At 41.7% G+C, this 13,078-nt stretch overlaps 1 protein-coding gene across 1 annotated transcript in view; it reads right to left on the bottom strand.

Annotated features, from left to right (window-relative positions):
* Window positions 1–13,078, bottom strand: part of shtn3 (shootin 3) — a 57,232-nt gene that overhangs the window by 35,414 nt on the left and 8,740 nt on the right. The window contains exon 2 of the mRNA XM_078260011.1: window positions 11,242–11,302. Coding sequence (XP_078116137.1) covers window positions 11,242–11,302 — 61 coding nt within the window. The remainder of the gene's footprint in view (window positions 1–11,241; window positions 11,303–13,078) is intronic.

Genomic DNA, 13,078 nt, shown 5'->3' with positions numbered 1-13,078 from the left:
TTGACAATATCAATACTAAAGGGCAACAGAGAGCAGCTTTTGCTGCATTAAACATTTAACTGAGTGACCTTTGAACCCTGTGATGATATTCATGTGTCAGCGAGGCTCTGGGTTCGGATAGAGTGGTGGGAAAAGTGAAGGTGCTCTGAGAGAGAAACAGGACGGGGGAAGGCTTCTGGAACTATTTTTAAATGCCTCGTTCAATGTTTAATGCTTTGTGGATGAGCTTTGGTGGTGTGATTCCTTCCCAGACAGAGACCTCCCTCTCCCTCTCTAATTTAAAGGGGCTGTATTAGCGTGGAAGTTTAAATAACAACGTTGCCAAAGCATCAACATACAATTTGTCCAAATATTTGGACAAAACACAGTAAACTCTTATATGAATACAATATTAGAGTGGATTTATGTTAATTTTATGAATCTATTTGTATGGCAAATATGAAAACAAAAGTTATTTAGCATTAGACAACATATTTTTTAATTATAATAAAAATGTAAGACAGGAAAATATAACAGATTCTCTCTCTCTCTCTCACAGCAGATCGTCCTCTGCTCGGCTGCACCGCTGGAGGAGACCGGGTCATACTTTCTCCTATTTATAGTTCTGTTTTCATTCTACCTTGTTTTTACTAGAGAAACCAACCAGCTGGTCCCGTCACAAGGGAACACTGGAGAATCCTCCCCCAAAAAAAACACCCCAGGGTTAAACAATAAGAGTTGCCCTATGGCCCCGGGGCAAGTAAAACGCCACATTGGGCAAGTAAATATAACAACTCACTTTTGTAAGCAGTTTCTTTCTTTCAGTGCACTTTTTTTTGTGCATAAATACCTGAAATTACGTGCATATAATATTATGATTTTTTGTTTACATGTGTGTGCCAGATGTTGTGCTAGAAGATGCCTTGCTGTAATTTGGGTTACTTACAAAGTCGCTAATTATCTAATCACCCTTGTTCCAGAGCTCTGAATTGCAGCTCAATGTCTTCCCAGCAATTCAATAATGTTGTGCTCAGTGATGTCCAACAGGCGGGAAAAAAAAACAATCAATCATAATGTGGGATTAAGAGAATGGGGACATCATCTTCCTAGTTAGCAACCTATTGTAGCTACATCAATGTGAAACAGTGATACACTCTAAGAAATATCTGTGTATTAACAGTTGTGTGTGTGTATATTTTTAAAAGTCCCATGACATGGTGCTCTTTGGATGCTTTTATATAGACCTTAGTGGTCCCCTAATACTGTATCTGAAGTCTCTTTTATATAGACCTTAGTGGTCCCCTAATACTGTATCTGAAGTCTCTTTTATATAGACCTTAGTGGTCCCCTAATACTGTATCTGAAGTCTCTTTCCCTAAATTCAGCCTTGGTGCAGAATTACAGCCACTAGAGCCAGTCCCACAATGAGCTTTCCTTAGGATGTGCCATTTCTGTGTCTGTAGCTTTAAATGCTATTGAGGAGGAGAGCAAGGTGGAGGGTGGGGGTGTGGCCTTGACCAACTGCCATGCTTTGCTTGTTTTCAAGCCATGATGTCTCTCTCTTTCTCATGGGTGGGCCAAATTCTCTGGGCGGGCAAAGCAGAGAAAGGGGAGGTAACCTTTCCCCTTATGACGTCATAAAGGGAAGATTCCAGATCGGCCCATCTGAGCTTTCATTTTCTCAAAGGCAGAGCAGGATACCCAGGGCTCGGTTTACACCTATCACCATTTCTAGCCACTGGGGGGACCATAGGCAGGCTGGGGGGAACTCATATTAATGTTAAAAAAACTCATAAAGTGAAATTTTCATGCCATGGGACCTTTAACAGAATCCATGGAATGGGATTCACAGTTGTATTTCTGTTTATTTGCATTATGGCACCAAACGTCATACTGTCAAAAAAGCCTTGAAAGCGTAAAAATAAGCGTCAAATGTCAAAGTGTAACAAATTGTCAAAAGCATAAAAAAGCATTTTAAAAAAAAATGATGAAAAAAGCGTTGGAAAAAAGGGTAAAAAAAAAAAAAGTTAAATTAATGAAAAAAATTGATTCATTGCAGAAATTTACTGAGCAGCTTTTTATGAGAGATTTTTAAATAACAGAAAATGTTAATGTTAAAAACTGTATTTTTACAGATTTATTTCCTAGACGGTAGAAAATGGCTTTTTATAGGGCTCGTTTTTTTTTTTATATTTTGTTTTGTAAAAGGGTAAAATGTTAAGCACTAATGATGTTACGCGTATTGAAAGCTGCTTTATGAATTGGGTGGAAGCCTATTTAGTGACAACGCATGTTATTAACAGATGATTTGGAGGATTAGCCAACGGTGAGCACATTGAACCGTGAGTTAACGGTGAAATCCCACCGCACAGTGTTTATAAAAGATGGGCTAGGGATTAGCACACAAGCCAACCTGCCAGCGCTGCTTAAGGCTTCCGCTCCACCAGGGACGGGGCTAAAAGGGGGGGGCACGGGGTGGCACCCCCCCTGAAATCTGATCCTGCCCCTCCCCCCTCCAAATCCATTGGGCTAGAGTGCTGTCAATCTGACAATTGTGATTTCCATTGGATCAGAGTACTGTCACTTGGCTGCCTGTTCTGCCAATCTTCCCAGCCCTTGTCACATGACCAATTAATGTTTCCATGAAGACTATCCAAAATCCTGATACCACTGAACCAGCACTGGAATTGTTTTTCAATAAAGTGGCAGACTGAGCCTGTAGAATATGTGTATTGTTTTCGGATATACAATTTGTTTAAAATGAAAACAAGTAAAACTAATAATCTATGTGATGTTTTATTTTATTTATTTCTTCTATCCTATCCAATATTTCCAAGCAGATTTTCCACTCCAAACCTCCTTCTATGCGGATGTTCACGAGTTGGAAAATTTTGATTTCAGGTGTGTTTTTTTTAAAGCGGAAAAGTGACGGAAAATGTCTCTTTCTTTCCTAACAAGGATTTACAACACAAAAGGATGTGAGTATTAACGCCAGTGGAGTTTAAGCTGGAACATTAAATGAGCTAAGCTGTGAACAATAGGGGAACTAATCCTGCCTTCAAGTACTTCTCTTAAGCATCTCATGGAGAGATTGTCATTGTGCATTTGAGGGATTTTGGATGGAAAAACTAAAATGCCACAGCAGTTGCAGACACATCCAGTACAGTTTTATAATATATTTCATTGTCGAAACCAAACATGTATCAATTCAAATGTCCCTATCTGAAAATGATGTTGTCTCTCTTTGTTTGCCTACATATTTAAAATGCTTGTTGTATCATTTTCCAACACATTCTCATGAACGGGTCCGTATGATATTGTAGGAAAATGTATGCACACCAAAATGTATGATATATTATGGAATTAAGGAGACGGCCGGCTGGCTACGAGCTCCATGACGCCGAGCGGCAGCTGGTAGTTGTTTAAGCCGCTACAGAGCTTCACGACGCGGGTTACTGACCTCCGTCACAGCTCGATCGTATCAGCGGCAGTTAGTAGATGTGTTTAGCTGAAGATGGGTGACTTTGAGCCGGGTACAAAGTAGGGCTGCACTATATATTGTTTTTTTTATAGTTATCGCAATATCAACTGGCGCAATATACACATCGCGAAAGGCTGCGACATATCGTGATAGACAGAGAGAGATTTTTTGTGTTAGTTGAAAGAAAATATCAGTAGAAAATTACAGTTTTTTTTAGTGGTGCCTTTTGTATTCAATTCAATGTTAAATTTGTTCAATAAAATAATGTTGGAAAATATTTCCTTTCGTTTGTTTTAAATTCAACAAGCAATTTATTGTATTTTAGCAGAATACTGAAAGCAGCAGAACTGAGTACACTTTCATATCTGTTTATTTATGGCAAGAAATATCATATATCATATAATCCAGCTTTACAAATGTGAGGATTTGCTGTAAATCAAAAATAAACATTAATATCTTTGGGTTTTGGACTGCTGGTCAGACAACAAAAGACATCTAAAGACATAATTTTGGGCACTTTTTATAGACTAAATGAATCAGCTCATTCAAAAGATGAACAAATTCATCGACAAACATAATCCTTAGTCATGCAGTTCTGTCACATGGCTTCATTGTGACAGAATGTTAGTGCGCGGAAGCACGGAAGGGAGGGAGAGGGGACAGGATGAGGAGGAGGCAGGGGCGAGCTGGCCTCGTTTTGTTTGAAAATACTTTGAACGTCAACAAGAAGTAACGTCACCCAACATCGCTTACAGCACCTTTAAATTGCCTCCTTGAGTCCTCCACTTGCCTCCCTTCCTCGCGTCTTAGTCCGTCCCACTGAGGGAGCACGGGAGAGACTCGAGGAAATCATGGGAGGAGAGAGGAAACGGGGAAATGTGACGTTAGAGGGAAGAGACGTCCTTTCCTCTGAAACGTCACGTGAATTTGTCGGCTGTATGGGCGGAGGTAGCAACGGATTTCCGCTGCGCGGCTTCCAGGAAGGCAGCTCTCGTGTATCCTCGCTCATAGCTCCTCAGAGATCCATCCTCAATCTTCTCTCAAAGCTCCTAAGAGATCCCTCCTCCATCCTCGCTCCTTGGGGCAGTAATAAGAGCTCTGAAACGACCTCCACCGAAGATGGACAGAACAACTTCCGGCTCAGCCGAGGGCAGAGGAGTCGAGGAGCTATCAGATAAGGGTTATGAGATGCAGCCCCTGTCTCAGGTCACTCAGGGTTTGTTGCTCCGTCACGTGATCTCAACGTGTTCTTACAGTATTTCCGAAAGCACTTGGATGCAGAGAAAGTGCAGCCCCAGGCGTTTATCTTACTACAGCAGACTGAATAACTAGGCTGCATAAGCTAACAGCGCTACAGGCGATCAGTCCTGTTAAGCTGAGTGGTATCACAGTTAGCTTTCAGCCACGCGTTCGCTTACAGTAGCATTAGATGACGTGCAGCACTTCTGTAAGATGCAGTCAAATCGCTCTGGGTCACAAACAATACTCAAAAGTAAATTGTGTACCTGCCTTTTCTGTCTTGTTTTGCTATTTTGTGTCTTTTTCGGGAGCTGTTTTGTCATCTTGATTCATTTCCTGTCTGCAAAACTATTTTTTTATTAACTTCCCTTGGGGGTTTCTTTGCATCACCTGCATCTTTTTCTCTAAAGTCTCTTTTCCAGTTTCCTATCATGGCATCTCACTCCAAGGGCTGCTCGATAATGGATAAAAAAAAAAGATCTAAATTTACAATTATTTTGGTCCATATTGGAATCCTGATTATTTAACACAATTACTCACTGACTTTTGGAAAGATGTTGCATTTATTGAACTTGAAATTTCACCCGTTCAGAACGCGAGACAAAATAAGAGTTTACTTGCAAGACGTTATGTGCAAAATAAATGTTTTTTTCTCGATTACTTTTTTTGGTAACACTTTACTTGAAGGTATCTACATAAGAGTGACATGACACTGTCATGAACACATGACACTGTCATGACACAAGAACCCTAACTCTAACCCTAACTTGTCATGACAAAACCGAATGACACTTACTAAAAGAAGAGTTATGTCATAAACGTTTATGACTTGTTTATAATGTTTATGACACGTTCATGACCGTGTCATGTCACTCTTATGTAGATACCTTGAACTAAAGTTGAACCCTTGGTTTTTGTGGTCGTTAGGAGACAAAATCGTAATCGCAATTCAAATGTGATCAATTGCACAGCCCTCACTCTTACTCATTTCTCTCTTTGAATCTGATTTGAAACTTAGAGAGACTTTGGCTGCTATTAAAACCCCGTCCTGTGAGGCATGTTTGACACTCAGCTCCTTCGTAAAACGATTTGTTCTGCTGCTCCAGCTTAATACAAAGTAGAAATTACAGACTGTGAGACATCAGCTCCGCCTGCTTCCTGCCAGCCAGCAGGAACATGCAGCCATAGCTGTGGTGGAGAGGCTGGTTTTCTTTCTTTAACAAAGAGGAACAACGAGGTTCAAAAGCTACCAAAGATCCTTGGGTTTCTCTCAGGCGCAGTTATGATGCACTGATATACATATCCTTCTGCTGAAGGCAAAGAAACCATCTGATGGACTTTCATTCCAGGATGCCACCGTCAACCCTCAGAAACACTAGTACACCTTTAAACATATGTACATCTGTGCCGTTAATGTCTGAGTCTGAATTGAAACTTTAGTGTCTTTTTATACTCACTTCTACTCGCTGATGTGACTGTTCGGTCAGTCAACTTATCTATGTTTAAGAATGGTGGTTGTCAAATCTTGTACTTAGGATGAAACACAGAAGAGGAAGCCAAGGTATGTAGCTGCTATGTGACGTTCTGGGACACTTGATCAAACTGTGGCTACATCTACACGAATACATTTTCATTTTTTAGCGGTGTTTTGAGACAAAAACAATTTCTGTCCACGCAAGAGTTTTAGCTCCGTGCCAGTGTAAACAAAGCAGATTGTTTGACATTACTCTGCGTTTGAAAATTATGGATGTATAAGTTGAAAATACAGAAAATACTGTACAATAATAGTGAAAAGTAAGAGCAGGGATTTATACGCCCGGAGCGACGGCAGGGTGGAACGGTTACTGAAAGGTATGTACCTAACCGATAACACTGACTGATGTCCATCGTCGTTTCCAAAGGTCTCCGTTTGTGCCCGCCCACACTACAAAGCAACAGTGTAGTTTTCAAACCAAAACGGGGGCAGAAGTGTTTCCAAATGGCTCCGTTTTAAGGGGCCTGGAAAAACTGCATTAGAGTGGACGAGAGGCATAAACGTAGCGAAAGATATTCATTTTTAAAACCAAAATGTAATAGTGTGGATGTAGCCTGAGTCATTGTTAACATTCGTTTCATGTCAAAATGTCTGCCGTGAAATAGGCGAAATAGACGAAAAGACGTAAGAGTCAAGGAATGCCTCAGGATTCATCCTCTGGGGACCATCAATGTTTTGTACCAAACTTCATAGAAAGCTATCCAACACTTCTAGTTATTTCACTCCAACCATCTGACCAACGTTTGTCATCAATCATCCACAAGATCTCTCAGCCACTCAGATGAATTACGGATTAAATGCAGCGCGATTGTGAGCGACCATCATCGAGGCGAGTGTGTTATCTAACAGCGAGTCCCGGGTCAGGTCATGATTTCACTGTTTAATAGTCAGTTAATCTGCGCCCAGCTCGCTCAGTCTGGCCTTTGAGATTCAAATGAGACTGAAATGAAGTACCTGCCGGCGAGCAAAGTCTCCCTCATTACATCCATTAACATTTGGCCGTCACATAAGGAGTAGCAGGTAAAAAGGCCTTTTTAAAGGACCACAATGGATAAAGAGTCAGACAGGAGTGGTAGCCCTCCTCCCACACTCATCCTGAATAATTCATGGCAGGAGGTTTTTTAATAATTCATAGGAATAACATGACAAGAGTGACTGCTGTGTTCTTTGGGGAGAGGCAGTGAATGAATAAATGAGTGAATGAGTGAAAGACTGAACCTATGAGACGTCGGGACCCACAATGAAAAGGAGGATCAGCGTTCACTCATTCAAAGGACTGATTCAAAGGACTCCAGGTCCAGTTTTAGCTGTTGCAGACAAGTTTTTGACACGTTTCTGACAACAAATTTGGGGTTTGAGTTCAAACTAATGGGCTTACGTCTGTTTATCTTCCAGTGTTTCATCTTTCATTTCACTTTTCAACTGTCTAAGAGAAGGACAAAATGACCCTAAGATCAACACGCCCATTACTGCGACATATTTGAACAATCTGAGTCAAGATTTAAAAAAAAAAAAACCTACAAAACCTTCCAACAATTCAAATGTCTTCATGTTTTACATCCAACTTGTACATGCGGTTTTATTTCTAAGTAATTTAATATATATGTATGTCAGTGAACCAAAAATCCATTGCATCTGTACATCATCCTTGGCTTCCACTGAACAATGCTGACAGAACAAACCCTTAGCCAAACCTAATTGCATAATATAGCGGCCCTTTAGTTTGCATTGCAATATATACTTCCTCCATTAGCAGAGAATGACGGTGGACATTCTGTAAATCGCCACAGCAGATTTGTCTAATATGAACATAAATATTGAAGACTGGGCTGTGATATGTGATGGTTAATGACGACTAGAAGAAAACATCATGTCTGAACAAACCTAATAGTCTAAAACCAGGCTTGCGGCCCTGTGAGGCTGGATCAGGCCCCCAGGAAGAGCGCCGGGTTTAGAAGCAAATTGAACACAGCGGCCAAACAGTGGATTTGCAACTTCCTTGTCTGTCACGTGGAGCCCTCTGGCCCAGAAATACTTTTTCCCATAGACTTATGGTGAAAGAGTTGTCTGCAAATCAGTGGATAAATTTTTTGAGCATCACAACTCCCCCTACGAAATGACTCGTTTCACTATCAGAATTTGATCCGTTCGGTCCAATAACATATGGAAAGCCTAGAAGAGCCGTACGATGAAATCATTTAATCCCCATTCACGTTAGCGGAGCGCTAAACCGGACGTAGCTGGCTCGGCTGGCGGTGCAGTTTATCAACTTCCTGTCTTCCTGTCCTGTCCGAACAGTTTAGGAATTTGAAATGTCACACCGAGGCAAACACCAGGTGGAGACTGCCAGCTTCTCCGGTTACCTTTTGAACAGACAAGTGACTGAACTGACCTCTTTTGTGTGACAGAAAAACTTGTTATCTTGTGCAAAGTGGACACACAAACATCAACCCTGAATATGTGTCATCATTTAAGAAAGAATATATATTTTTGCATTATGATTTTAACTGTTACTGTTACTATCCAATTCCTGTTAAATCAATTGACAAACTAACTAAATAGGATACATATTACCAAAGCAAAGAAATGATGCTCACTTACTGATATTTAGCAGAAGTCATTTATCCTTACAAGTCAATATCCTGCAGCTTTGAGCTTCTTTTATTTCCTCTACGAAACTAAACCTCCCTCACATTAACCCTCAACATCTGACACCACTAACGCCCACTAGCTTTGATATCCGATTATTATTAATGACGTTCTCTTACCTGTGTGAATAGTCATGACAGAAGCCAGGAGCGTTCTCAGCCTCCTTCCTAACAGCTACTATTTAGACTGGCTAGTTTCAGAAGATGAACTCCCCAAAAAGCACAAAAAGCTCGCCTACTGTTGGCAAACTAAACCTGACAGTCGCCAAGGAAACAGACACACCCTCCCCTGCCCTCCTCCCTTAAACACACCCAGGAGGACAAGGTGTCAGGATGTCATGTCGACAAAGGTGGGGACAAAAGGTGTGAGGGGTTAGGGGAAGGGGAGGGAGGGCAGGAGGGTGTCGGCTGTCTGATTGTAGGAGGGGGGGATGTGTCAGCTGCTTTGTGCTACACGATATCTGATAGACTATGTGTTGAGGGGTGAATTTAGCTTTTATAAAAAGGATAATTCCAGTTTACTGCAACTTGGGTCTTTTTTCATAGTTGTGGCCATTGTTTTTATGAGCTATGAAAACATTATCATTGTAATCACCAAAAAAGCAACGAGAACGCTGAGATCTAGATCTCTTCAGGGAGACTGTGGCTCAGGAGGTAGAGCGGGTCGTCCTTTAATCACAAATAGGGCTGGGTACCATGTTAAATACTTTTTAGGCACCGAAAGAATTGTCTCGAGTACAGAAAGATGCCTCGTAATTCAAAACCTAAGGAGTAGCAAAGAAACTCCTGCACACTGTCTAACTTGCAAAACATATCGAGTTTAATAGAAGGCAACGTTTCGGAACTGGAAACCATTTTTTGTCACAAAAGATGGCTTTTGCAAGTTAGACAGTGTGCGGGAGTTTCTTTGCTACTTTTGACCTGCATGTCCCCGTCAGACACACCCATCTCATTTCTGTACTGAATACCTAAGGAGTAAATCTCATCGGCATCAGTGAGCCAATAAGCACGCAGCATGCTTCTACCAAGATCTAATAATGTTTGTGATTGGCTGTCTAACGTTACATGTCGTAGATTCATGCAGAAAAAACTCTACGTTACACAGAGACGGGACTCACGTAGTAGCGGCTAAAAATAAATAAAAAATGCTGTGGCTTAACGTTTAATGTTGTAATTTATTTTTGTTAAAATGGATTTTATAAAATTGGTGTCGAAAAAAGTATCAGCAATTTTTTAACGACACCCAGCCCTAATCACAAGGTTGACGGTTTATACTCCGTTGGTGTTTGAGTATGTGTGCTAATGGGCAAACTGTGACAGCAAGTGCTTTGTCCCTTAAGGTGGAAAGGTGCTATATAAATGCTGTCCATTAAACATTTACCATCTGGACACGCCTGAAATAGATCCCGATTGGTCAAAAAACAAGACCTGTCTCCTAAAAATGACATTCCCATACAACTACACTGCATCGTCAATTACGTTTCAAGAGAGACATCATGTGCTCAAAATAGGTGAGATATCTTAGATTCAACCAAAGTAGAGAACCAACCGATTTAACTCTGCAGAGCTGCACCACTACTGTGGCTAAAAATGGTCTATATTTGGATTTACCAGTGACAATTTGTATGTCCTGAACTCTGAACTCATAATTTACAGCGGGTATGGGGAGGTTACAACCCCCCCCCCAATAACCAAAACTGGCCAGTGCAACCACCCCAAAAACCTATTCTAATTTCCTTTACATAAATACAGACATTTGAACCATAACTTGATGCAGAAAAGGCACAAATTGTTGCAGAAAAAAATCCCCAGAATGCAGGAAATGAAGTGTTTGATATGCTCAACATTTGAATTTTGCTTAGAAGTGGAGATCTCAACCGCCCCCAATGTTGAACCCAAAGTTATGCCCTTGTGTGGTAAATTAAGTTGCAGCACTGCCGATGTGTGGAGAAGGAACTTCGTTGACACTGTTCTTGATTATAAAAAAGGTTCATTACATCAGAGGTTCAGCATCAATTTTACAAGCTTCTGCAGGAGCTCGGAGAGTCGACCAACCCAATCTTCAAATAGTGAGGTTATTCTGGTCAAACCTGAAAACATATACCCTGAGCTGTGTGTAACATGAGACGTGATGATGGGGGTAGATGAATCCAGGTCCTGGGGTCAATCAATCAGTAACCCCATTTGCCCCCACAGAGCCACTTCCTCTGGAATGTGCCCTCTAACCATATACCTCAGCCAAATGGAACCATGTTTGTTATAACAAAGACTTTAAGTCAATCAGATACTACACTTGCCTGAACTACACATTTAACATACAGTTGTGTGAAGATGGAGGAGTCTTTGGAGGCTGGACTCACCTCTCTTGATGTGTTTGAGTTGTCTCTCGGCCTCGTCTCTCTCCTCCGTCAGTCGGTTGCACTGCAGGAGCAGACAGCAGAGTCAACTCATTATAGATCATGTTCCACAACAGAGTATACAACTGATAGCAACAGAGTAGAGTTACACAGACACACCGAGAGTCAGACACAAAGCTGTGTGTTCAGAGGACGCTTTACACACTGAGCTGTTACAAAGCACCGGTTTCTTTCCAAAACTTAAAAGCAGTTACACACCGGGCCGATAATCGGCCCTTGGACAGTCTGGCGAGGTCAGTGACTCGAGTCTGTTCGGTGTGTTCCGTGCCGGTGTCCGTCGGAGGAGCTGTCGGCCTTCACTTTGGCCGACCTGACATGCTCAGTCGGAGACACGGCAGTCGGGACTCACCCGGAAATGGCAAGCGGGATGAGCGTGACTAAGCCTCTCAAAATCTGAAGAAAATCTTTTAAACTGACCTTTGTTGATCTGAAATGAAGACAGATTCAGCAACTGCACGGCCTATTTCTCGCTTAAAATGTTTTCAGAAACACGTTTCAGTGAACTATTTTAGTACAACATGAGATCATAATCTGAATGAGTCGCCAGTAATGGCCGTTCGAAAAATCCAAAATCCAGATCCATGTGACGCGTTCGTCCAATCAGCTGCCGGTTTTAATTTTTTGGCCAACAATACAGATTAGCGCCGCCTGCTGTTATGGAGACGTATTACGTCTCGTCGCTTTGGTGTGTTCCGAGGCACTTTTTTGACTAACTCGGGGACACTGATCAGTCCAACTGCCTTTTCTGCCAACGGTCGGCCATCTGGTTGGTGTGTAACTGCCTTAAGTGTGGTGACTTACAAATCTAAAAAGACAAAATGGCATCTGGGTGTATAACTTTGTTTTCCTTGATAAAGTGCATGGAGGTTGTAAACCTCTTTAAATAGATGTACAGCATGTATGAAATCTTAGCTCATGGAATTACACATGATAACGAATGACGACAAGTTTATCTACACATGATGTCTGACAGTTTTGAGTCTGAGCTGCGGCTAGAAGTTATCTGGAATTGAGAACACAAGGACATGTAGCTAAAACACACACATTAGTTCAGAGTTCATTTGTTGTTGGTGTCTTTTGGCGTATGAGCAACTGCATGAGTTCCCTTTCTGCAGGCTGTTCGAATGAACCATTCGTACATATAGCTACGAAAAGTATCGCACTGTATGTACTGTTTGTATTCAAAGTATTTTTTGCTTTATACACCATGTTGGCTGCTGCTGTATAAGAACACGGTGGACTGTGTTGGGAAGAGGTTGTTCTGTACCCAGCTCAAAGTCACTTTTTCTCGGCTAAGCTCAACTACTATGGCCCCTGAAAGGACGGTCATCTGGTGGTGCTCTGTACCCGGCTCAAAGTCACTTTTTCTCGGCTAAACACAGCTAGCAACAGCCTCTGAACAGACCATCATCTGGTGTTGCCCTGTAGTTGGCTCCCAGTAACCTTTTGTCGGCTAAACTCAACTACCAATGGCCGCTGATTTGACCGACAGGTCACAGTGCTCTGTAGCCCGTGTCAGGTGAACAGCTGGTGGTCGCCTAATTTTCTTAGGATATCATACAAATCGGTGTCCATACATTTTCGTATGATATCATACAAACCTGTTCATGAGAATGCGTTGCTTTTTGAGGTGGAGGTACTTCTGCAGGAAGTGAATGCCAAACCAGCTGCCAAATTTAGTATTGTCTCACTGTCTGCAATTAGATCTACATGGACCTGGAAGATGTGTTCCCTCCTCAGGGAACGATATTCAACATCTTGCAGCAGCAGTAAATATGCC

Source organism: Sander vitreus, chromosome 10, assembly GCF_031162955.1.
Source record: "Sander vitreus isolate 19-12246 chromosome 10, sanVit1, whole genome shotgun sequence".
NCBI lineage: Eukaryota > Metazoa > Chordata > Actinopteri > Perciformes > Percidae > Sander > Sander vitreus.
The sequence above is the reverse complement of the archived record's forward strand: the minus strand, read 5'-3'. Positions and strand labels throughout refer to the sequence as shown.